The sequence below is a fragment of the Saccostrea echinata genome, unplaced genomic scaffold, assembly GCF_033153115.1.
Source record: "Saccostrea echinata isolate AGI-Se365-2 ecotype Australia unplaced genomic scaffold, CSIRO_AGI_Sech_v1 ptg000046l, whole genome shotgun sequence".
Classification (NCBI taxonomy): domain Eukaryota; kingdom Metazoa; phylum Mollusca; class Bivalvia; order Ostreida; family Ostreidae; genus Saccostrea; species Saccostrea echinata.
The window spans coordinates 5,540,572-5,568,333 of record NW_026889795.1 but is presented as its reverse complement, the minus strand read 5'-3'; the positions used below and the strand labels follow the sequence as shown (position 1 = coordinate 5,568,333).

At 34.0% G+C, this 27,762-nt stretch overlaps 1 protein-coding gene across 1 annotated transcript; it reads left to right on the top strand.

Moving 5' to 3' along the window:
- Positions 1-1,987: 1,987 nt before the first annotated feature.
- Positions 1,988-27,762, top strand: LOC133202191 (adenylosuccinate lyase-like). Its single transcript, XM_061337967.1, is given in 14 exon segments — positions 1,988-2,157; positions 7,604-7,807; positions 10,473-10,517; positions 11,476-11,555; positions 14,442-14,613; positions 15,622-15,668; positions 17,114-17,129; positions 17,132-17,206; positions 21,060-21,129; positions 21,281-21,428; positions 22,020-22,110; positions 22,467-22,556; positions 23,079-23,255; positions 27,606-27,762. Coding segments are annotated over 14 exon segments (1,431 nt in total). The 5' UTR covers positions 1,988-2,034; the 3' UTR covers positions 27,699-27,762.

Here is a 27,762-nt window from a genome sequence, read left to right as displayed (position 1 = left end):
GCTTCACAAGTCTTAGATAAAATCGTCCGACACGTTCACGAAATCCTCTTCTGTGTAAAAATAACAAGAAAAATTCTCTGATGTCCCTGATGTGAGGGTTTACTTCCATTAAGTGATATCACCTATTCAGTTGGTGATATCACCTATTAGAATATGTGACATCACCTGTTCATATTTTGTGTGAAATAACAATTGCTCCCAAGATTATACATGTACTGCATACATTTACTCTGTATAGGTAGTTTTTAATATGTAAAATAAGTTGCTCTATGGATCTTTTTTGTGTACATATTTATGATATATCATACGAACAGTGCCCCGCCCCTATTTGTGCCAAAAAGGAGATTTTACAGCGAATCTTCGGTTTATTTGATGAATGCCGAAATAGTAGTGTAAGAGGATGTGGCTCATATTAAGTTCAACAAATCCAGAGAATCTTTTATAATCTTTTTTAAAAGTAATGAAATCAATTTTATCATTTTTTGAATCAATGGTAAGAAAATATTGTTCTTCGAAAGTCTTTTAAAATTTCATTCTTTACTTTACGTTGAAGCCATATTATCTTGAAAAAGAGATCATTGATTATTTAATGTTTTGGGAAACGCAAAACGCAAAAAGGTGATATCACTCATTCGAACAAGTGATATCACCAATTCAAAACGAATAATTGATATCACCAATTCGAATACGTGATATCACTTATTAAAATAGGTGATATCACCAATTCGAAAAGGCGATATCACCTATTCGAGTAATTGATATCACCTATTCGAATATAAGTGATATAATTACCTATTCGAAATAAATATAGATAATATCATGCATCTACTGCATGAAATAGATGATATCATCTATTCGAATACTTATATCACTAAATTAATGGCAATAAATACATGTATACCATAACGGCGCCTCATACGCTGAGAGGTGCTGAATATGGTTGCTCACTGCTGTATAGCATGTAAATTATTATCAGAATAAATCATTTTCTCGGGCTAGTAGGAAACAGGGGGTTGGGGATGTCCCCTCTCCAATAATTTTGCAATAGAAAGCATATATATATATAAAAAATTTTGGGCTCTGCACCCCTCAATAATAACATCGAAAGACTTTTTCTATTGTCTTGAACTTCTGCCCGGTTGTGTTATGTCCCCCCCCCCCCAACATTTTAATTTGGCTATATTTCGCTTTGATAATACTGCCCATGTCAATTCATCGTCATCGCTAAACCACTATAAACGTCATAAACGGTGAGAAACTTCGACTGATGGTGTCGATATCTTATTTAATTATAATTTAAATTAATAAACCTATGTTAACTGCCTCAATGGTACAAGCACACAGGATGTGATGCGCTGTAATTTTTGTTGACGAAGCATGGGCGGATTCGAGAAATAATTTATGTAAAAAAAAAACGGGGGGGGGGGGGGGTCCACCACTTGATTGAACCACTTGATCACTTAAAATTTACACCCATTTGTAAGTGTTCGTAACATCTTAGAGAGACCTGAGCCTGACTTCCTCTAGCTATTTATTTGTATTTTCATGATCTATCATAAGTGCGTTTTTTTTTGGGGGGGGGGGGGGGAGGGATCGGCATGCGACCATGTACTGTATAGTCCTAAATATCTGACGTTTTCCAGTTTTTTTTTTTTCACGATTTTGATATTTGACGTGCCAGACGTTTTCCTTACATGTTCGATCCTATCCCCCCACCACAACCCCACCCCCACCCACGAAATAGGATTTTCGGAATTGGACAATTTTTAATTTTCTTCTTTTCTTTTTTTTTTGGCTTGTCAAGTTTTTTTTTCAGGTTTGAATTTTTTTCTCTTTCATTTACCCCCCCCCCTTTCAATTTGCTTCCGACGCCTATGGTGGTGATTATTATTTTTTTTTTTCATAAAATACATTTTTATTTCCGGAAATAAAGATTCCACTTGTTTAGGACCATGTTTGTAGAATTCTACTTTCATTTTACAAATCATGGCGGGAGAGGAGGGGAAAACAGCGAAGGTTGTGTCACAGGAGTTTATGAAATATCGCTCTCCTCTTGTCTCGCGATATGCTAGTCCAGAGATGGCCTTTAACTTTAGTGAAATGAACAAATTCACAACATGGCGCCGGCTATGGACCTACCTTGCAAAGTCAGAAAAGGTTTGTACTGTCAAGTCATTCTCATAGTCACACACCTGTAACTAGTCCTTTTAACCAACATTCATAAGTAGCAATGCCCAATAATTTTTAAGGAGTCAAATAATTGTCAGTTTTTTATGTTTGTTGCGTAAAGTATGACCCACTGATTCCATATCAGCAATCATTTCTCAAATCGGGTGAAAATTAAGTCTTGTATGAATGTTTAAAAAATGCAGAATTCATACAGAGTTATCTATCTTTCTGAGGAAAATGATTAGAAAGTGTACATTGGCCAATAAAAAGCAGATAATACAGGAATGCAAGATCAAAATATTTTTAGAATATAACCTAGGTATCAGTAGGGGTGAAACGATACACCTCCTTCACGGTTCGATACGTATTGTATAATTTTGTCTCGGTTCGGTTATTTTCGATACGATACATTTTGATAGAAGGAAACAAATTCTACGTTGTTTTATGTTTTCTTTTTCTAAATCTAGTCACATATTTTACGAATTTTATTTGCAAATTGACTTGAAGAAATTGATTAAAATTATTTGACTGTCAAAAATTATTTTACAAGCTATCAGTCATAAAAAATTTACGTTTTCTATACTTATTTATTCTGAGTAACGTGTTATACCTTATGCCAAACCCGACTGAATAACGATCCCGACCGAAAAATGAACCGAACCGAAAATTGGAGATTTTGCACCGTGTATCAAACCGAGAAAAAATACCGCGGTGCATCGATACCGCGGTGAACCGTTTCACTCCTAGGTATCAGTTATTGAATTTTATCTTAAATTTCACAATATTCTTGTGCCGTTGTTGAAACACAGAAGAATATATTGACACGAGATGTAAAATGCAAGAGTTGTCTTCCTTTGATTTCCTTATTAATATACAGTGGATTATGTGTCATTATGCATATGACGTATTGTCATTTCCAGTAATGAACTTATCAATAAAAGTTAAATTATGATTATAGATTATGTTTTTATTTGACTTTCATTGTTTTCTTCATCAAAGTAAGTCAATCTTGAAATTTATTCTTGTTAACTTTGAGATGCACCCTATTTTCGCCTTCGCACACGAAATAGCTTTTGATACGAGCTTTAATTGATAAAATACTTCAGTTGTTTAAGGACACAGTTTAAAAACATGAATTTAAAATTGTACATTGTTCGAGATGAAGTAAACAGACGTCAGACATTCAATTTGAATTGTTTACATTTTTTTCTACACACGTGTTGACTGCCATATTGGATATGAATGAGCCGATTTTAGCTACAGTATGCCTTGGAAAATTCGTGTGGCGAGCAAGAACGGTTGAATACTTGCCTGCATGTGATATGCATTTGTAGTGGAATACCTGAGGAAGCTATTAATGCATGTTTTGACAAATTACTCGTCCGTATATGAAAATTAGAGATATTTTAATATTTCAATCTATCTTTAAAACGTCTAATTGCGCCATACTTCAAACATTCAGGGTTGGTAATTCTAGGGGGCATCTCAAACTTCATAGAAAGGTCATCAAAACGTTTGAAAACACGAGGGAAAGTAGTTTATGAAGCCGTACTTTTCAAGCTCTTTTCTGATACGGAATCAAAACGAGGCTGAAGAAATTTGGAAAATTATCTCCCCCTTGCTTGGGCATTGCTATCATAAGTCTTTGCGTATGATTATAGAATAAAAATGTCTTATGAGAAATTTTAAGTGTTTTTCATATACGCTTTTAGAACATATTGACCTTAAGATTTCACTAAAGAGAATCTTTTTCCCTAGCAACGATCTCGGTAAGAAATGCATGAGAATAGACGACTTTCACATTTACAAAAGTTATTTCCCTTTGCGGGGTCAATCTGGGGTCACCTGGCGTAAGACACTGTTTTCCCTCAATACCATTACCAACTTTATGGGGCAATGTCTTACAAATGAAATCTATATGAATATGTTTGTTATGTTTTTTATGTTGCCCCAGACTATGACAATAGATGGTTTTCCATCAAGATGATTTAAACAAGAGTTATTTCCCATGGCTGCCATATTGTAGGTCAACATCCCCAGATCCCTTCATTATTCAACCAAGTTCAATTTGTTATACTGGGCACTGAGGTGAAGATAACACTGTTTTTCTTATGAATATACATTTGTTCAAGCTTCCTTTAATTCATAATTTCAATATTGTAAATATTTTTTACCATATATTTTTGGCAAGCGTTTTTAAAATTGGTTGCTCAAATTGGAAAATTTACTACTTTGACCTACAAGATGGCGTCCAAGGGGAATAACTCCGAGGAAAAATTTGTCATAGGAAAACCATCTGTACAGGATCAGATCAAAATTGTCCGATAGCGTTTAAAGGTTGAAAATATTTACAGGTAAGTTACAAAGGTTATAGAGAGAAAAATGAGCATGACGCCGACAACAGAAGATAACTCTTGCATATGTGAAATTCGTCTATGAGAACAAATTAAAAGTTTTCGAAACTAGTGAGCTGAATTCACACAAATATGGAGCAATCAAGAGTGTTTGAAATATGATGAGTGATGTATCAATCACAAGTGTAATGTAAAGATTGCTAATAAGAAAATCTTAAGAAATTATCATGGTAGGAATTCTGCAATAAATTCAGGGTTGTCTCAGCACTTTTTGGTACAGGGACCAGGTCCCTCTAAATTGGGAAAAATCCTCGACATTTTTGTCGAAGAACTACACACGCTAACTCTCAATCGATTCCCGCCTACATTTTACACCCATTTATTTCAATACTAATGGCAATTTGGCCGTAAAATCACATGTAATATACAATTGCATACATTTTTTTTCTTTTTTCTGGTTATTTAACACATGCAAATGAAACTATAATGCACTTTAAAATATATTTATTTATTTTTCTTTCATGAAATAACTCATAATGGTTACACTTGTTAAATAATGAAAATAAGTTCCCCAACCGAATCTACATATGCATGAGCTATCTATAGATCTCTATTCCATGACAGAGGAAATTCAAATTAGAAATAAACAATCATGACAGGGCTGTTGTAGATTAACATTAATCATGCATGACTGCTAAATGGATCAAATAAAGGATATGTTTGGAAAATTAGGTCATATGTACAAGAAAACACGTGTTTGGGAAATTTTTAAGTATGAAATTGGGAAAATCTAGCACTTTGTGCCATTGCATGGGAATGGGTCCGATATTCGGTCCAAATTTGAGGGGAGTGACGGCCCTGATAATTTAATATAACTTCGAAGCTGGAAAATGTGTTGAATAATATAAAGTATAGATAGATTTCGATAGACACTATTTTAGCAAGAGTTATTTCCCATTGGCCGCCATATTGGAGGTCAGCTTGCCCAGATTCATTCATTAATCAGCCAGTTTAAAATTGTCATACTGGACATTCAGGTGTAGATAACACTACAGGGATATACATTAACTTTCAGATTAACTTGCCCTTCGGGCAAGTGATCTCAAACTTTGACTTGTCCGAATGCAAAACTTGGTTGCCCAAATTTAGGAAAGAACTTAAAATGAAAATTATTAATTACTGTAAACGTTATGATAAGAAAAAAAAATGTGACCAAATACACTACTGTCAATTTGGCAAGTTGAGCTACCTGAAAAATGTCGATGCATGCTGCATTTGTACATAAATGAATACCACTGTGCTTGTAAATTTAACCTGCTTACACACACTGCCATGCAACAATAACCCTCCGTTTCCTTTTCATAAAATTCATATTTTTATGCGCCCGGATCGATAGATCGGGGGCGCATATTGTTTTTGTCCTGTCTGTCTGTTTGTCTGTTTGTCTGTCTGTTGTCAACTTTAACCTTCACCATAACTTTTGAACCATGAGAGAGAGAGAGACTTCATATTTGGTATACATACTCCACTCATTAAGTTCTTTCAAATGACACCAAGGTCAATGACCTTGTGACCTTGACTGTGACCTATATGCTAAAAATAGCTTTTTCGAACTTTGTTGCCGCCGGGTGCATAGTGTTTCACAAACACATCTTGATAAAAATTATTTTCGGTAGGAATCTTTTGTGATTGTGCTTTCAGAGATAACTGTGAAGCAACGCTTAAGGAAGATAGTTGCTACAAAACATACATCTTATCTTGATCAGGATACATCGTGTTACACTGCACTTATATCCTATGCTTGAATAAATAATTTAATTTCCTAGTAAGAAGTTAACAAAATTTTTTTAGACATAGAGCGTATTTACTACAAAAGAAAATAATGAACCCGATTTTTAAATGAGTGGTATAATCCAGAAACGCTACCAAGGAATTCCGAATGCAAAAACATTGTCAGTCAGGTCTGTGGCGGAAATCAAGTGTTCAATTTATTGTTTTATTTATAAATTACGGTAAACTAAATAAATATGTATATTTGTATGAGATAAATTCATTTGCCCGATTGGACAAGTACGTCAACAATTTCACTTGCCTGAACTGAGAATTTACTTGTCCCGGGCAATCGGACAACCGTTAATGTCGATCCCTGCACTATTTTTCATACAAATTTATGTTTGTTAAAGCTTCCTTTAATTCAGAATTTTAATATTGTAAAGATTATTTCTGCTATACACATGTAAAATTGGTTGCTTGAAGAGGAAAATTCACCAGTTTGACTAAGATGGCAACCAAGGGGAACAACTCGGAGGGAAAACACTTCATATCAAAAAACTATCTATAATTAAATATTATTATAATTAAATATTATTTTGAAGCTGGAAAATGTGTTGAATAATATAAATTATTACGCTTCCGGCTCATGTTCCTAATTTTATTTTTTCTATGTACATGATGTAAATGCTTTAGCATGATCATAGTGATTACCCAAAAGACCTCAAAAATACCGATATATACTCGGATTGTCACTTATGTATGATACATGCTGACAAAAAAAATTACATAGCAATACAAAATTATTCATATCTTAAAGGTATCAAATTTACTTTATAATGACAGATAATTAGCAATGGTATTGCCAACACGAGTACTAATGAAAAGCTCAAATTACCAACAAAAACCGTTTAGTACATTACTAAAAACTGTATACTGGGGTAAAGACGTTTGCAAAAGCAGTCTACTGACAAATGGCTTTAAGGTGTACATTGGTGCCTTATTAATCTGAATGGCAAACTTAAAGCAAGATCATCCGATATATGATCAGATGTATCTGAATAATAGAATTTATTGTGTCAATTTTTTTTAGTTTATTAACTTTGATTAAATCTGGCAACTGATGAGAAGTATATTCTTTTAATTTCATAACTAAGGTACATGTAAGTTATGAATTGCCAGCTTTTTGACATTATTTATGTGTGTAATTAAATGTTAATTTTCACGTCCAGTGTTTTCATTGGGAGAATACATTACAGCTAGTAGTCATGATTCCCTGCTATGACAGGTTTTACTGTATTTAATTCTAGGATCTAGGGTTGGATATCACAGAAGAACAAATAAAAGAAATGGAGAATAACGTAACAAACATTGACTTTGAGCTGGCGGCCACGGAAGAGAAGAAATTCCGACATGACGTCATGGCCCACGTACACACATTCGGAGCTTGCTGTCCTAAGGCTGCGTCCATTATACATCTAGGAGCAACGTCAGCTTATGTAGGAGATAACACTGTAAGGACATATTTCAATCATAAGTGAATATTTACATTACGATTTCCAAATATTTTTCTGTAAGATTCTTTGCAAATTGGAAGATGGTTCATTTTTTCATGAACTACCATGGATGAGCAAGAATATCTCCCCTGAGGTATTAATTCCGCACTTGATGTCAAAACTGTATAAGTGCAAACTGTTTTGTTTCAAATATGATTGTTGAACGGTATAAATTTTTGGCATGTCGTCAGACAAATAATGTAGATATAAGATATGAATTTAGTTTTTGAGAATTCATGAGGTACATGAATTACAATGCTTCATGCTGGCATATCTATCATGAAGCACATACATGCTTCATGAAATATGCTGGCATGAAACGCTGTAGTTCATGTCCTCATAAATTCTCAAAAATGAAATTCATTTCTAAATTAACTACTAAGTGACTAATTACTAAGTGACTATTTACTAAGTGACTAACCACTTAGCGACTTACTGAGTGACTAACTACTTGGCTAGCAAAGAATTTCTTATCGGCCACTCTCCTCACAAACGCTTGGCCTATCGTGCAATCTTAAGTTGAGATTTTTTATGTCACATGATCTTGAATCTTACCACCTATGCACAGCTTGTGTCATTAAACAGAAATAAAGAGCTTTGTAAAAAAAGTATGTAAAGTTTAATTAATAAGGAGTTAGGCAAACATTTTTTTATTAAATGGTTTACAGGAATTTTTTTTTTTAGCTCTACTGGTCAGAGACCAGAAGAGCTTATGCGATAGTAAGGTGTCCGTCGTCTGTCCGTCTGTCTGTCTGTCTGTCCGTCCGTCTGTAAACAATTTTTCAAAATGCTACTCCTCCTACAGTGTTGGTCTGATTTCAATATAACTTGGCACACAAGTAGACTACACTAAGATACATAATTCTGTGTATCGGTTTTTGATTTCGATGAACGGTGTTGCCATGGTTACTAAAAATAGAAATTTCTGTGAAATACTTTCAAAATGCTACTCCTCCTACAGTTTTGATCTGATTTCAATAAAACTTGGCACACAAGTAGACTATACTAAGATGCATAATTCTGTATATCGGTTTTTGATTTCGATGAACGATGTTGCCATGGTTACTAAAAATAGAAATTTCTGTGAAATATTTTTTAAAAATGCTACTCCTCCTACAGTTTTTATCTGATTTCAATATAACTTGGCACACAAGTAGACTATAATAAGATACATAATTCTGTTTATCAGTTTTTGATTTCGATGAACGGTGTTGCCATGGTTACTAAAAATAGAAATTTCTGTGAAATACTTTCAAAATGCTACTCCTCTTACAGTTTTGGTCTGATTTCAGTATAACTTGGCACACAAGTAGACTACACTAAGATACATAATTCTTTTTATTGATTTCTGATTTCGATGAACATTGTTGCCATGGTTACTAAAAATAGAAATTTCCTTGAAATACCTTCAAAAATGCTACCCCTGCAGTTTTGGTCTGATTTTAGTATTACTTAGCACACAAGTAAACTACACTAAGATACACAATTCTCTGTACCAGTTTCGGATTTCAATGAACAGTGTTGCCATGGTTACTAAAAATAGAAATTTTCTTGAAATACTTTCAAAACGCTACTCCTCCTACAGTTTTTGTCTGATTTCAGTATAATGTGGCATACAAGTAGACTACAGAGATACATAATTGGTGTTATTGTTTTTTGATTTTGTTGAATGATGTTGCCATGGTTACTTAAATCAAAATTTCTGTAAAATTGTTTCAAAAGGCTACTCCTCCTACAGTTTTAGTCTGATATAATAATAAATCTTGCCACAAAAGAGACTAAATCAAGGATCATTATTCTATTTATTGCTGTTGCAAAGTTTCAAGTCCAAGAGCTACTTTTATCTTCCTTTATAAATACAACCAGTAGAGCTACAGTCTCATCAGAGACTTCTGGTTTATTAAAAACTGGGTCAGAGGGAATTAAAGAAAGTAAAAATAAAAGATTTATTCTGAACATTGATATTGTCATTTACAGATTAGTTGAATGATATCAATAAACTCCAGTCACAACTCAAGAAAAAATTCCCAACTTTTGATAGCCTGATAGGCCAAGGATTTGTGAGAAGAGTTGTGAATCAGAAATTTTAGCCAGCTATGATGATTTTCGATAAAAAAAAACTAGAACTCTCTTGTTTCAAAATAGATGTATCTTGGTAAAATTAAACATTAGAATTTGAAAATGTTATAGAGGAAGCACACTGTCACAATGATCTAAATATATTCTTAGGGTCCCACTAGAATTTTCTGATGCCCTATGGTAATCACTCTGTGATTCTGTCCACTAATTTTCTGGTTTTTTCCTCCTTATAACATTTTTAATGATTAACCAATTGAATTGAGATCGGTGTGTTGTTTTTATCTATTAGGCCTTCTTTGATACCAAGTTTGATTTTGTATGTAACTTAGTTAGAAGCTAGGGTAGAGGGATAATTTCCACTCTTTATGTAAGACTGAATTGGTGAAGAGAGATCTTTTCCTACTACACATGTATAAACTTCTAAAAACTGCAGGGGAAATCCCCAGGGATTAATTATATTGCCTGCTGCACGAGATCCAGAGCCTAATCTTTATCTGTCACATTAAGATGATTTTTGTTTAGTATCTGTTTCTATCTATTGTAGGATTTGATTGTTATGAGAGATGGATTTGATATCCTACTTCCAAAGGTTTGTACAGGAAAAATGCTTGATAGTTACATTATCATTATATAAAGTATATTAAAGTAATTTGGGGTCATACACATTGTAAGCAATTAGGGCTGTCACGAGTACCCGAAATAACTGAGAACCGAGGTCCAAGTTGTTTGGTTCATATTAGATAATTATCAAAACGAGCAGGAATGGTCAGGTTGTGGCTAATAGTAGGCCAAGTAGTTCTACACACCGATGTCTAGAGGTTCGCATGGTTAAGACTTGTTTTCAATGTAAATTTAATGTAACAAATAAAGATTTTTCAAGTTAAATTCATGAAATTAAGGTTTAAAATAGATGTAAATAACCGAACCGAAAAACCCGACACCGAACTGAAAATTTACAGAACCGACCCGACCTGAAAAATTTTGGAACTGTGACAGCCCTATAAGCAATAAAAATTAGTATTTACTACTGATAGTGGTGGACAATAGAAGATATGAAATGCACATTTTAGTGTCATTTTTCAAATGGCATCTGCTTAGTGATCATGATGATCAATTACTGACAAGGTTATGAATATGTACTTATAAAATGTGCCAATATTTCAACACATTATTTTCTTTTCCTTAACACAAATATATTTAAGATTGCATATTGTAATTTTTGACAAGCTTGCCTGTATGATCCAGCTGTTGACAAATATTGACGTCTTCTTCCAGAATTTTGACTTGCCTCCCTGATCAGTTTGACAATATAAGATTATCTTTAGATTGTTGAACATGTTGAAGTTTGTATGAGTAGACATTTGGTGATGAGGAGAATTAAAAACTTTGAAATCTGAGATATTTGTTGAAGCTTCCAAGTGGCCGAGATAATTGAAATCTAATATGTCTGTTGTACCTTGCTTGTCATGCTTGTGTGATAAAGCAATCAGCAGACTTTGACATTTAAATTATTTATTGTATCTTGCTAATTAGCAGTTCTGTTGTAGCTTGCTGGTGTGATAAAGAGATTAGCAGATTTTGCCAATAAGCAAAAGAATCTGCCTTGTTTGTCTTACACACATTTACAGTAAGTACATTTACAGTAAATAAATTTTTACAGTATGATGTACATTTACAGTAAATACATTTTTACAGTATGAAGTACATTTACAGTAAATACATTTTTACAGTAAATACATTTACAGTAAATACATGTTTACAGTAAGTACATTTACAGTAAATACATTTTCAGAAACTACATTTGTCTCTAAAAACCAAATTGTGATGTGAATTTAACATTGTATTCACTGGATTGAAGAGCTGAATGATTTTTAGCTCACCTGAGCCAAAGGCTCAAGTGAGCTTTTCTGATAGAAATTTGTCCGTTGTCTGTCGTCGTCGTTGTCGTAAACTTTTCAAATTTTCATCTTTTTCTCAAGAACCACTGGGCGCCAATTTCAACCAAACTTGCCACAAAGTATCCTTGGGTAAAGGGGATTCAAGTTTGTTCAAGTGAAGGGCCACGCCTTCTTCCAAGGGGAGATAATTATGAATTCGTGAAAAATTATTGGCATCATTTAAAAATCTTCTCAAGAACTACAGTGCTTGAAAATATGAAACTTATATGGAAGCATCCTCAGGTAGTGTAGATCCAATTTTCTTCAAATCATGACCCCCGGAGGTAGGATGGGGCCACAATGGGTGATCAAAGTTTTACATAGGAACTAGATGAAAACCCACGCAAGCGCAGGTAATTGAATTTATGCCACTACTGACAGAAAATATATTGTAGTTTCTACTGACAGCCTACAGGCTTATAGCAGGAAGAAATACTTTGTTCAAAATCCCGCATGTGCGTCTCCAACCCCCCACCCCCTTTTGTAAAAACTTGAAAAAATAACAATTTCATTAATTGATGTTTATTGTGAAACCTGTTATACTATGTTATGGATATTGTACTTCAGATGCTCTTATTTCATTTCCTTCAAGGATAAAAGCAGTGAACATTTTACTGATAAATTGATTGTTTTGTTTTTGTTTTTGTTTTTTTTTTGGGGGGGGGGGGGGGGGAGTTAATAATTCACAGGTACTTGGGTCTTGATTTATAAATATGTATGTACCTTATTGATATGTAAAAAATGTACTTTACCTTTTTTACATACAAATAAGGTATATACATATATATAAACCAAGACGCAAGTACCTGTGTAAAAATTAGCTTTTAACGCTCTATGAATAGGCCGAGTATTTGATACAAAAGACTGTATTCAGAAAAAAGAACTGAAATGTATTGATTAAAGCACAAAATTTTACAGCTTTAATTGTACTTGAGCAATATCTTATTCATTAATTTTAAGCAATTTCATTACGAAGTAGAAATTGTACTTCGGGTTCGTTGCCACAATGCTCTCAGTGAGGAATATATACACATTTCACCGATAAATTTATTAGGAAAACCTACTAAATATATAGTCTTTCGATATATAAATATATTCACAACTTATAGTGTTATCAATGATTTACCATTATTTCAATGACCATTCACACATAAGCTTTTTTTATGTTCCTGCAGCTATAATGTCTCGTTTTTCTTTTTAACATTGGGCTCGATGCTATATGATGTTCTAGAAGCTTCCATCAATATTAAGATCGGTGAATGACAAAAATAATTTGCACATTTCCCTTTTTAATCGGTTATCACAACTTATTTCTTTTTTATGTCATTTAAATCAAGTTTTGATTGAATAATTCAGCGATGACGTTATATGAAATAAATAAGCGTTTGATTGTTGTCAGTTTCATTGAAAATTGCCAGAAACTTAGATCCGCCAACCGGAAACGCCACCGTACTCACGCTTTTGCAATTTCATGGCTGTTTATAGAAAATAAAAGTAGACTTTTAATTTAATGTATGATACTTACAATGCGAGTGAAATCTAAATATAGTTTACGGACATCATATTGTATCTAGTGTATTCTTAGAGGAGTAAGTAAAAACTCTGGTGCATCCGTTTCGGAGTTTATTTGCAAAATTTATAAGTATAGATATATAGGAAAAAATCTTTAAAAATCTTCTTCTCAAGAGCAGCAAAGCCATGATTGGTCATATGGAAGCATCCTCAGGTAGTATAGATTCAAGTTTGTTCAAATCATGACCCCCAGGGGTAGGGTGGGGCCACAATGGGCAATCAAAGTTTTACATAGGAATATGTAGGAAAAATCTTTAAAAATCTTCTTCTCAAGAATAACAAAGCCATGATTGGTCATATTTATATGGAAGCATCCTCAGGTAGTGAAGATTCAAGTTTGTTCAAATCATGACCCCCTAGGCCTGGCGTAGGGTGGGGCCACAATGGGCTATTAAAATTTTACATAGGAATACATAGGAAAAAATCTTTAAAAATCTTCTTCTGAAGAACAGCAAAGCCATAATTAGTCATATTTAAATGGAAGCATCCTCGGGTCATGTAGATTCAAATTTTGTTCAAATCATGACATGACCCCCCCCCCCCCCCCCCCCCCCCCCCCCCCCGGTAAAGAGAGGGGCCATAACAGGGGATCATAGTTATACAAAGGAATACAAATGATATATCAATAAAAATTGTTTTCTTAAGAACAGCAAAGCCATTATTTGTCATATTAATTCAAAAGCATCCCTATGAAGTATAGATTCAAGTTAGTTCAAATCAACCCCCCCCCCCCCCAACCACTTTTATATCAAAACTTTTCAAGACTGAACTGATTTCTGCTTTTTCCTAGCCAGAGTGCTCAGGTGAGTGATGTGGCCCCTGGGCCTCTTGTTTGGGGGAATATTGTTTAGGGGTGGGAGGGGTTGGAAATATAAAATTTTAGGAATATATTTCTCTTAATTGCAAACAAGCACCTTTCTAGATTGTGAGTGACAACTCAGCCTGTGTTCCAGACATTGACACTTATAAATACCATAACTTCATATGTTTTTGTGATATTCTAGACCAGCTCAACTTTCTACTGTTGGTAAGAGGGCCTGCCTCTGGATACAAGACCTGCTGATGGACCTCGGAAATTTGGAGAATGCCCGTGATAACATCAGGTTCCGGGGAGTTAAGGGCACAACAGGAACACAGGCCAGCTTTCTCACATTGTTTGAAGGAGATGAAGAGAAGGTTTGTTCTGATTTGATTGACATTGAAAAGAGCTTTACCTTGTTTTTAGGATGCTTTAAATATGACAATCGGACAACCTCTCTGTGAGCAACAGTCTGTCTATCACAAGTTCATAATATGTCTATCACAAATTCATCAAGCCAGATTTACCAACCTTTCTGTAGATATGTGGAATGTCTAAGTAGGCTGTGGAAATTAAGTCATTTGGAAGGACTTGATGTTATGACTTGAGTAGACTGCACATTTGATAGCAATGACATGACTTGTGTAAATGGTGGTCTGACTCTGTAGACTGTGTTCAGAGTGACTGACTTTGTTAATTAGTATCCTGTTAAAATTGAATTGAATGGCATTATCATAAGATTGTTAAAAACAGGGTAAGTAACAAAGAATTTTGAAACAACTAAAGGGTATTATTAAAAGGGTAGAAAATCTTACTCTGTGCTCATTTCTTTTGCGAGTATTAAAAAATCCAGTAGTTTCTCTTACAGAACCAGTATTACTTTTTTTGCTGTCTATTTAAAAATACATGTACATATAAATACTTGGACTTTCAAACTTTGTTCCATCAGTAGTTCATCCCCCCCCCCCCCCCCCCCCCCCCCCCCCCGGTTCAAGTCGTTTTGATTCAAAAACTTAAAATATGTACATAATGATTTTGCTTGTGAATTATTTATTTCGCTGTTTGCTTCAATCTGTAACATACTCAGGATGATATATTCAGTATATTTACATTCACATACAGTCAAACCTTGTCATCTTGAACTCTATTCGACTGGTGGAAAAACTTTCAGATATCCGAGTATTTGAGATATCCAGGGTAAAATACTTAAAGAATAAAGGGTTGGGCCCTCAAAATCACTTCAACATATCCATGGTATTCGAGATATCAGTGTATTTGATATCGAAGTTTAACGGTATTTACAATCACATGTTTCTGAGGTATGTTGTGTACATGTATTTATTTCCTTATATTTTATCATTATGTATTTGTTTAATTTCTGTAAGGTTGAAAAGCTGGACAAGTTGGTCACAGAGATGGCAGGATTTAAACAGTAAGATGACTTTCTAAATAGTTCAATTTCTGTTTCTTATGAACTTATGGTAGTACACAATAGATAGGCCAAAATTTTCCTCAAATTCAATTTTTTTGAAACTTTGATATTTTGTTCTAGGATACAAAATTTCTATTTATATGTAATGTGAAAGAAATTTTTTGCCCATATAGTTTGAGATATGGTCTATCAGACCCCTGTAAGAAGATTGTGAAATCAGACATTCGACTTAAGAATGTGCCTTATTTAAAAATTATCAATTAATCTATTGCAAACTTGTGTGATGCTTTTTAAAAAGGCAAACTTTTTGTCACTAAAATTCAGTAAAATATATTGTCATTTGATACTGGTAAAATTGAGCAAAATATGATGTAAAACTAGGACATACCTAGCCCCTGAATTGAAAATTCACATGTAAATATGCTACACATGTTCTCTTAAGAGAAAATGTATAATTCAATTTTTACAAAAAATCAACAAATTGATTGAAATGGATCACAAATTAAAATGTGTCAAAATAAGGAAAATTGAACCGATGGTTTCAAGATATTTTGGCAATTAGAAAAAAATTTCAATGGCAAAAAAGTGAAAGATTCATGACATCACATTATTTGACCTTTGACCTCTTAATATGATGTTGACATTTACTGAACATAAAGAGTGGAGACTCCTTATATATGTGTCCATATATCAGCCCTCTACTATTTATGGATCAGCAGGTACACTGCATTTAATACCAGACTGTTATATCATATTAAGACAGCATATTAAACACATTCTAAAATGTAAGCTCCCAAGTGACCATTATATAGGATGTCTCTAATTCTTTAAGAAAATATGACGAAAACATGTCCCAGCCTATTATTTCTCTTAGATCATTGATATTGACAATATAGGGATAGTATTCTTTTTTCTCATGTAATTTTTAAGAAATTAGTTAAAATAGATTTAATGGGTGTTTTGTACTACCTTAATATATTTACAATTTTATCTAATAATAATGAAAAAAAAATGTAAGTATCTTTCAGATAGGTTATGTGTATAAAAATAGATATGTACTGACAGAGAGATTAAAAAAAACTTGTTATATTTGGTATAAATTGCATTTTTAAAAACAGATCCTGTTACAATGTAAATTGCTAATTCTAAATATTCTATTTTAAAAAGCACTGTTAAGAATAGAAAACATACACAAAGCTTAAGATTGATACAAATGATGACAAACCACAATTAGTGTAATTTGAACTAAATCTTCATTTCTCTTAATTTTCTTTTTTGCTTAAATGCAGCATTTTTTAATTTACTTGAATATATATTTTTGATGTAATGGGTCTTGAAATGACAAATATATTTATTTAATATTATGTTTTATTATATCTGACATAGCTGAATAACTCAAGAAATGTCTAACTTTTATCGAACTTTTATTTTCGTTATCTGTGTAGGACGTATATGGTGTGCGTGGACAGACGTACTCCCGTAAAGTGGACATCGATAGTCTCAATGTACTGGCCAGTCTAGGGGCCTCTATACACAAGGTGATTCTCTCTGTTGCTAATATTTACTGTCAGAGGGTTGTCATTTTCATCTGATCCTTTATGGTGCTAATTATATTATTTAAAAAGGACAAGATAGGCTAAGACCCCTTTTTAGCTCACCTCAACAAAGTTGGGGGAGCTTATGTAATACCCTCGGCATCAGTGCGGCTTCCAAGGTTAAAGTTTTTAGAGCAGATTTCTTTTCAAGTACTTCTATGCCCTATATTAATCAGAGATGCATGGAGGATGCTTCTAGTGTGTTTTATTGTACCATTCAAGGTTTCAGATGCTGCAATTTCAGCTAAAGAATGACCAGGTTAATGTTTTTGGAGCAAGTCTCATTTCCAAGTAACTATAAGCCCTATATTGACCAAACTTGCATGGATGATACACCTAAGGATGCACACTACCAGGCTTGCTTCTTAAGGGTGCAACGATACACCAACCTCACGATATGATACGTATCACGGTATTCAGTTCACGATACATACGTATCACGATACATGACAAGGATAAGAAGTTTGTCATCATATTTCTTAAAACTTGACATGGTTATATCAAATGTTTATATTTTTTGATAATAATTAAAATATCAATTTTGTTAACTTGATTTGGATTGATAGGTAAATCTTCTGAGTTGTGATGATATTCTAAACCAATGAAAACATTTAAATTGAACTACAGTAGTTTGGATTCAAAGTTCAGATATGACTTGCAAAATGTATTATTTTATAAAAGAGAAATTTTCCTCATAATATACCTTTTAAATTGGAATGAGAAAGGAAGACATTCATTCTCTTATTCCTTTTTTTTTTCGTAAAAAAACAGTTGTCATATTTTTCGTGTTAACACATTCTAGTCAACAAGTTTCTAGTCAAGAAAACAGCGAATTTTCATCGAAATACACGTGTGATGAAATATCATGTGCTACCATAGAATACTTTCAGATCTAAAGAGTTTATCACTTCTCCTAACATCTATAACTTAATTACGTTAGGAATGAGATAAAGCCCTTCACTCTGTTAAATATGAGGTCTGTGAAATGCAGGAGATGAGTTTGAGTGCGTTATCGTCGAACTCATGTTTTGCACGGAAACCATTTTGAAATTGTAAATAAGGAAACAAAACGGACGATTCAGAAAATTCTGGACCTATTGAACCGAACCGTGATATCAGTTTAGCGTATCGTGAATTGAACTTTGGAAAAATATACCGCAATATACTGTCAAATGGTTTATCGTTGCACTCTTATTGCTTCGGATGCTGGATCTGACCTACATTTTCTGGATGAGTGACCAGGTTAAAGTATTTGGAACAGATCTCATTTCCAAGTAACTGTAAGCCCAATATTGATCACACTGGATAATACATCGATGAGGATGCACACTACTGAACTTGCTTCAGATGATGGATCTGACCTACATTTTCCGGATGAGTGACCAGATTAAACTTTTTGGAGCAGGTCAATTCCCAGGAAACTATAAGGCCTATCTGAACCAAACTTGCATGGATGATGCATCAAGGGATGAACACTTTCAAACTTGCTTCAGATGCTGGATTTGACTTATATTTTCTGGATGAGTGACTAGTTTAAAGTTTTTAGATAAGTCCATTCCAAGTAACTGCAAGGCCTATTGGACCAAAATTGCATAAATGCTGCATCTAGGGATGCACACTACTAGATTATTAGTTTAGTGTGGGACTTTGCCTTACTTAAAGGGGGAGGAAATAAGCACCTCCTTCAAATTTACCTGGTCTTTGAACCCCTGTCAATCATCTGAAATTAAGCCTGGGATTGGATACTTGGATTTGATTGACATTTAGTTTTCTGCCATTGTGTATATCTTGTGTACCTTGTCTGGAGATCGTACCGACCATCGAATTTACATTCAGGCTTTTGATGCTTACCGCAAATGATAACGTGATAAAGAAGCAATGAAAACATTTTTTTTATTTAATTCATAAGAATATACCATAAATGTAATAATTCTGTCAAATAATTAAAAAAAATGATAAGAAAAAATATGCTTATATATTAAAATTTATAAAGGGGGGATTTCATTTCACGATTACAATCGATAACTATAATTTGTCAAAACATAGTTTAACTGACGTACATTTATTCTACCTTAACAACATATACCGACCCGCGTTTGAAGTATCATGGAAGTAAATAAAATTATTTTTTTAAAACAAGTATGACAACATTGCAATATTGCTCAAGCGAAATTTTATATAAGACAATTGTGCTAGTAGACATGTCGCTTTTCTTCCAGACAAGGTGACGAAGTTATGGTATAATAATCAGTTTTAGAAGAGAAATTATTCGGATTATAACGTCTTGCTTTGTATATAATATTTGAAATTATGAATCCCGAAGGGAAAAAAAGTGTACGAAGCAGGTGATTCCATTCCCGTTTCACCGGGTAATAGCTCGTCATCAGGAAACCACCCCCAGTCTGAAGCCCTGGCCATTTTTATACAGATCATGCATCCTGGAAAAATCACGTAGGAATTATCTTCAAAAATATTTATTTCGTTTATTATATTTCTACAAAATGTAGCCTCCAAACAGCGTTTCTAAGTTTTATTTTTACTGAGAGACTTATTTATGACCCACTTTCTGTTTTCGTTTTGCATGCATGAAGTGCAATTTGAATTACTTCCCTTTGTGTCGCCAGCTTACAACGACAGATTTTGGCCCTATATTCATTATAATATTTAATATTAATTAACAAACACACAGTATAATTAAAATGGTCAAATTATTTTTAAAAAATTTTTTAATTTCAAAAGAAAGAATTTAAGTAAGATTCTGTTCGCAACTAAAATATTTCGCATGCCTTATTTAGTAAATTTGACGGTCAACATTTCGATTGACCCACACAACAAAAAACAATAACATTGTTTTACCATGTCGTAGGAAAACGTGTACAGGTAATACAGGTAACATCCTGTGCATATAGGTAGGTATACACAAGCCAGCGTCGTTCCCTCAGGGCTTCTCACCCGCTTCGATTAAGCTCCACCCCACACCAAACTTACCTGAGGAAAACCGACCGGTTGAAAACCTTGGCCTTTAAAGACAACATTTGTTGAGGTGAGCTCTGTAATCTCTGATTACTTATGTTTGGCCCCTGGTTTGGGGTGTCTTTTAGAATGATGCAACAGTTTATCAATAAAAACCTGATATCACCCCGGACACAAAATGAGTATTGGTTCTAAGTTATGGGATACATAGAGGTCACAGGAAGGTCAGAAAATATGTCAATTTCTGAATTTTCTCATTTTTATGCAAATTTTCATAGATTTTACAGCACATTTTGTTTCAGAAAACATAGAGCACAAGCTTGCCTATCTTCCATATCTTTATATATTTCATACACTAGTATCAGATGCATAGCTTGTGCGCTATGTTTCCTGACTTAGTGAAAGGTATCTTAAATTTGATGAAATTTCACCAGAATTGAGGAAATTTGGGATAATGTCCTACATTTGCACCCCCTTGTGGCCTCTGTGTAAACTTTGAATCAAAATTAATGCTGGCTTTTAAACAAGCATCATTTTAAGTTGTTAACTACAAGCAATCACAATTTAAATGTGTTCTGATTTTTACATCAAATAAGGGGCCAGATTCGGCCATTACCATACCTTGTCCTTGAGGAAAAAAAGGAAACTTTTGGGACTGAATCTAAGATAACAATTATGCTTCAATCTCAAAGTATACTTTACATATTTTAAATTCTTACAAAGTTGAATTTTTTGATTAAATCAAACTAGTTTATAAAAATTGGTAATGTATGAAGAAAGGCACAGCAATAAGAGACAAAAAATAAAAATATGGCTTTTGTAGATTTGTACAGACATCAGACTCTTGGCTAACTTCAAGGAGTTAGAGGAACCATTTGAAAAAGATCAAATTGGTAAATAATTCTTCCTTAAATAAAAAAATAAATAAAAAGAGGTCTATAAAATTGACTAGGTGTGCAGTAGGTTAAAGGTCAAGGATAAGTCTTTGATCATGACGTAAAGGTCAGATATGTTTTTCGCAGCACTCTCTTTGTTATTCTACAGGCTCTAGTGCCATGCCATACAAGCGTAATCCAATGAGAAGTGAGCGTTGTTGTGCTTTAGCGCGTCACCTAATCTGTCTTGTACAGGACCCTCTGATGACGGCATCCGTGCAGTGGATGGAACGGACACTGGACGATAGTGCCAACAGGTACAGGCAATTCAGTGGTACATTTCAAAACAGAGCCGTATGTTTTACAAATAATTTGTAGTTTATGTGCCAACAGGTACAGGCAGTTCAGTGGTACATTTCAAAACAGAGCCGTATGTTTTACAAATAATTTGTAGTTTTTGTGATAACAGGTATAGGCAATTCAGTGGTACATTTCAAAACAGAGCCGTATGTTTTACAAATAATTTGTAGTTTTTGTGATAACAGGTATAGGCAATTCAGTGATGCATTTCAAAGCAAAGCAGTATGTTTTACAAAAATTCTGTAGTTTGTTTGAACATCTGAGGCAGGAATTAAAGTTTCTCTGTATGGTGCATTTCCATGACTTTTACAATGTACCTTGGATAGAAAATTTGAGCTGTTAAGGGAGTAACTATTTAACAAAGTACAATGTAGTTGAAGGTCAGCTTATAAACAAATATCACTGTTCATATTTGAGTTTAAGTCCATCAGATTTGTCACCATTTGATACAGTTACACGCCAGTGTTAATGTTTATAATGAACATATACATATACACTGTCATGAAGAAATATCCATGTAAAATATAATAATTTATATTTTTTTTAAGACGGATCAGTTTGCCAGAGGCATTTTTGACAGCGGACATAATTCTTAGCACGCTACAGAATATTGCAGAGGGGATAGTAGTGTATCCAAAGGTAAAATGACATGGTAAACAACATTCTATAGAAAATAACAGAGGGAATAGAAATATTTCCAGAGGTAAACATAACACAATACCCTGTATTCTATAGAATATAACAAAGTAGAATTATAACTGAAGTTAAATGCAACCAAGTACATGGTATTCCACAGATTATAAGAGGGGATAATAATATATACATAGAATATTTTTTATTAAATAATTTGTAAAACTATAGTGTTAATAAATTATTTGATGGATTTGGAGCCACTAATACAGGATTTTTTTTATAATTGTTTCTGCACTATTTTAATTGCAATGTATTTATTTTCCTTGTTAACTCAGTTAACTAACAAACTGTTATTACTTAAGGTCATTGAAAGAAGAGTCAATCAGGAGTTACCTTTCATGGCTACAGAGAACATCATCATGGCAATGGTCAAAGCAGGAGGAAACAGACAGGTAGACATTTTTTAGCTCACCTGAGGTGGTGAAGATTCAAGTTTGTTTAAATCATGGCCCCAAGGGGAAGGGTGGGGCCACATTGGGCAATCAAAGTTTTACATAGGAATATATACATGATATAATAGAAAAATCTGCTGATGAAAAACAGCAGGGCCATATTGACTCAGGTGAGCCCATGAGCCTCTTGTTTTATTATAGCTGCAGAAACTGTAGCATAATGTTTTATATTTTAGTGTTTGACAGCATTTTACAGAATGCTATCATTTTTATGAACAGTTGAAATCAGCCAATATTAGAAATTTACTTATGAATTTTGTACGGTACCATTGCAGGACATTGTAGAATCTATGTGCAAATTGAAGAAAAAATTAGTGCATGAAATATATACTACTAGAGCCGTCCTAAAGTGTTACAACTTACGCAATTAGAAACCCCATTACTCTGGGCTATATCTAATTGTTACAGTATCAAATTAACCAGGAGAATGATAAAACACTTCAAATGTCTGTTCCTTTTCAGGAATGTCATGAACAGATCCGTGTTTTGTCTCAGGAGGCGGGGCGTGTTGTAAAACAAGAAGGTGGTGACAATGACCTCATGGAACGCATCAGGAAATCCGACTATTTTAAGCCAATCCATGGAGAACTGGATTCTCTTCTGGATCCGAAAACCTTCACAGGACGAGCTCCAACTCAGGTTGGTTTTGAGACGCTGGGGAATCTAAGACTGGTTCTGGTTATACCAGGACAACAAATCAATCTTTCTTGGATTGGCACCGTTTTATGACTCCGTTACATTAAACAGCAGATACATGTACATGACCAATATCTATATGTTCAGTAAAACATGGGTATAGCAGCCATGCTTATCATAAGTTCCTGCTTACAGCAAAGTGATTTTCAATCCCTAGGGTTTTAATCATATTATGAACTTATTAGATATAATGAATTAATATATTTATTAAAAAATCAAAATTGTTCTTCCCTGGCACTCTGCTATAAGCATGTTGTACTATACTAAGAAATACGCCCTCATGAAACATACTGAATTTATGTTAAGCTCACCTCAACGAAGTTGGGGGAGCTTATGTAATACCGTCGGTGTCGGCGTTGGTGTCGGCATCCCAGGTTAAGGTTTTTGGAGCAGTTTTCTTTTCAAGTACTTCTGTGGCCTATATTAGAGATGCATGGAGGATGCTTCTAGTGTGTTTCATTGTACCAGTCAAGGTTTCAGATGCTGCAATTTCAGCTAAAGAATGACCAGGTTAATGTTTTTGGAGCAGGTTAAAGTTTTTGGAGCAGGTTAAAGTTTTTGGAGCAGGTCTCATTTCCAAGTAACTATAAGCCCTATATTGACCAAACTTGCACAGATGATACATCTAAGGATGCACACTACTGAACTTGCTTCGGATGCTGGATCTGACCTACATTTTCCGGATGAGTGACTAGGTTAAGGTTTTTGGAGTAGATCTCATTTCCAAGTAACTATAAGCCCTATATTGACCAAACTTGCATGGATGATACATCTAAGGATGCACACTACTGGACTTGCTTCGGATGCTGGATCTGACCTACATTTTCCGGATGAGTGAACAGGTTAAGGTTTTTGGAGCAGATCTCATTTCCATGTAACTAAAAGCCCTATATTGACCAAACTTGCATGGATGATACATTTAAGGATGCACACTACTGGACTTGCTTCAGATGCTGAATCTGACCTATATTTTCCGGATGAGTGACCAGGTTAAAGTTTTTGAAGCAGATGTCATTTCCAAGTATTTATAAACCCTATATTGACCAAACTTGCATGGATGATACATCTAAGGATGCACACTACTGGACTTGCTTCGGATGCTGGATCTGACCTACATTTTCCGGATGAGTGACTAGGTTAAGGTTTTTGGAGTAGATCTCATTTCCAAGTAACTATAAGCCCTATATTGACCAAACTTGCATGGATGATACATCTAAGGATTCACACTACTGGACTTGCTTCGGATGCTGGATCTGACCTACATTTTCCGGATGAGTGAACAGGTTAAGGTTTTTGGAGCAGATCTCATTTCCAAGTAACTAAAAGCCCTATATTGACCAAACTTGCATGGATGATACATTTAAGGATGCACACTACTGGACTTGCTTCAGATGCTGAATCTGACCTATATTTTCCGGATGAGTGACCAGGTTAAAGTTTTTGGAGCAGATGTCATTTCCAAGTATCTATAAACCCTATATTGACCAAACTTGCATGGATGATACATATAAGGATGTACACTACTGGACTTGCTTCGGATGCTGGATCTGACCTACATTTTCCGGATGAGTACCAGGTTACATGTAAAGTTTTTGGAGCAGATCTCATTTCCAAGTAATTATAAGCCCTATATTGACTGAACTTGCATGGATGATACATCTAAGGATGCACACGACTGGACTTGCTTCGGATGCTGGATCTGACCTATATTTTCCGGATGAGTGACCAGGTTAAAGTTTTTGAAGCAGATGTCATATCCAAGTAACTATAAACCCTATATTGACCAAACTTGCATGGATGATACATCTAAGGATTCACACTACTGGACTTGCTTCGGATGCTGGATCTGACCTACATTTTCCGGATGAGTGACCAGATTAAAGTTTTTGGAGCAGATCTCATTTCCAAGTAACTATAAGGCCTATCTGAACCAAACTTGCATGGATGATGCATCAAGGGACGAATAATCTCAAAACTTGCTTTGGATGCTGGATTTGACTTACATTTTCTGAATGAGTGACAATTTTAAGTTTTCAGATAAGTCCATTCCCAAGTAACTGCAAGCCCTATCAGACCAAAATTGCATAAATGTTGCATCTAGGGATGCACACTCCTAGATTATTAGTTTAGTGTTGGACTTTGCCTTACTTAAAGACAACATTCGTTGAGGTGAGCTCTGTAATCTCTGATTACCTATGTTTGTAAAGCTATTATATTATCACATATAATAATATACTGTAGACATACTTTTTCCGTGTAAGATTAATTTCCACTATGTATGCAGAAATTTGTCACAGCATACTTAAAGTTCACTAACGACATACAATGACAATCCAAGAAATCCACTTAATTTTCTACTCGCTGATTGAACAGAAATTGGGATTCCGCGGAATTATGACTCTGTGGAAAAAAGTATGTTTACACTAACTTTAATATTTATTGAAATAACATAGTATACCTTATGCTATAATGAATTTGGCTTGGTCACGTTATTTGACAGTCACATGATAAATGCATATAATTGTACTGCATGGATTCATAAACAAATTTCAATATCACAAGGGCATACCCTAGTTAAAATTGAAAATTTAAGTGATAAACTGTTTTCTACATATCTTGTAGTTTCTGGAATATGCTGCTGCTTTAGATAGAATAAAGATTTTATTAGTTTAAATTTCAAGAAAGATTTACATTAGTATTAAGCATCTTACTATAATTTAAACATCTGTCAAAAATATTCTGTTTATTAATGAAATGCATTTTTCACTCTGAAAAAAATTGCTTGATCTGCCTCTCAAACACATTGCTTATTAGGAAGTGCCAGGGACGGAAATTTTGGTTCGTTATAGAAATATTTTCATTATATCCGTTAAGTTTACATTATATTTTAAAGTCGTGGGTAAATGTCAGTTCATTTTAAGCGTGTTCACTATAAGTGTGTTTTTACTGTATAGCTTATTTTACATGTAGGGAAGGAATTGTTTACTTTATTGTGAAGTTTTTTGGAAAACATCAGAATCATTAAAAGCTTTGAAGTTTTATCCATGGAGAGGGCTTGAATTTTTCCATGTAGCTGATTGTTTAGAAAAAGATAAAAAGAAAGTACCTGTACGAGAGTAATTCTAAATTGCTGATTGCTTAAATTTCATCTTCACACAATTCAATAAAGGAATAGTTTCAAGTTTTGTGCGAGTAATTGGTGTGTAAATCACACAGACCTAGTACATAGGTGTATTTCATGAACAGAAGTGCACTAAAACTTCATGAAAAATACGCCTACGTGCAAGTCTTTTGTGATTTACACACCAATAACTCACATTAAAAGTATAAACATTCCTTATACATGTATTTACAATTTACATGTTTAAAAGCACCAAAAATATACTCAATGTTTGAATTTCTTGTTGCCCTTTGTTGTTATATTTTAATATTTACATTTCCAATAAATTTCCCCTATAATTCTTTACAAAATAGAATACAGTTCCATTTTCTCATGAACTACCGTCAGTTGGCATGAATATCTCCATTGTTACGTCATAATACCTTACTTGACGTAAAAACTATGTAGTGCAAACTGTTTTGCTTTAAAAATGACAGTTGAATGGCATCATTTGAGGCAAATCATCAGAAAAATAATGTAAATATAAGAAATGAATTTAATTTTTGAAAATTCATGAGGTACATGAACTACAACGCTTCACGCGGTATATTTATCATGAAGCGCTGACTCGCTTCATGAAATATGCCGATGTGAAGCATCGTAGTTCATGTCCTCATGAATCTTCAAAAATTAAATTCATTTCTTAAATAAACTTCTCTGTAGCCTCACTATGATGTCACTTTAACCCGAGTTACATGTACTCCGTGTATATTTCTACACATGAGCATACATGAAAATGGCATACAGATCAATTTCATGGTTGGTTAAATAGAAAATCATGGCAATTGAAAATGTTTTGGTTTGGTTTTTGGTATTGTGTAGGTATTGTAGCTAGAAAAGGTTTTTGAAACTTCTTTAAATTTGAGTTCTGGTTTAAAAAGTCACTCTGGTATACATATTTGTATAATAAAATCAAATATTTTGTTAACTTATCTCCATTGAAAGTAGTAAAAGTATATTTGTTACAGTAATAGTATGAAAGCTATCTTGAGAAATTATTTGGTACATTTAGTAGATAAGAAAATTTTCTCAGGGACAAATGTATACATATTAAATACCAATACCCTATGCTGTTCAAATGTTTTATAATATTGATTTGTGCACAGGCAATCCATTTTAATTCTATTTTGTAGGTAACTAAATTCATAGAGATGGAGGTAGACCCAAGCTTGAAGAAATACACAGAGAAACTTAAGGCAGGTGGAAAAGTGGAACTCAATGTCTGATTTGTTACTGTTAAATAAAGTGGACACTGAAGAGTGCTATCAAGGGGAACCACTCCAGCTCAAA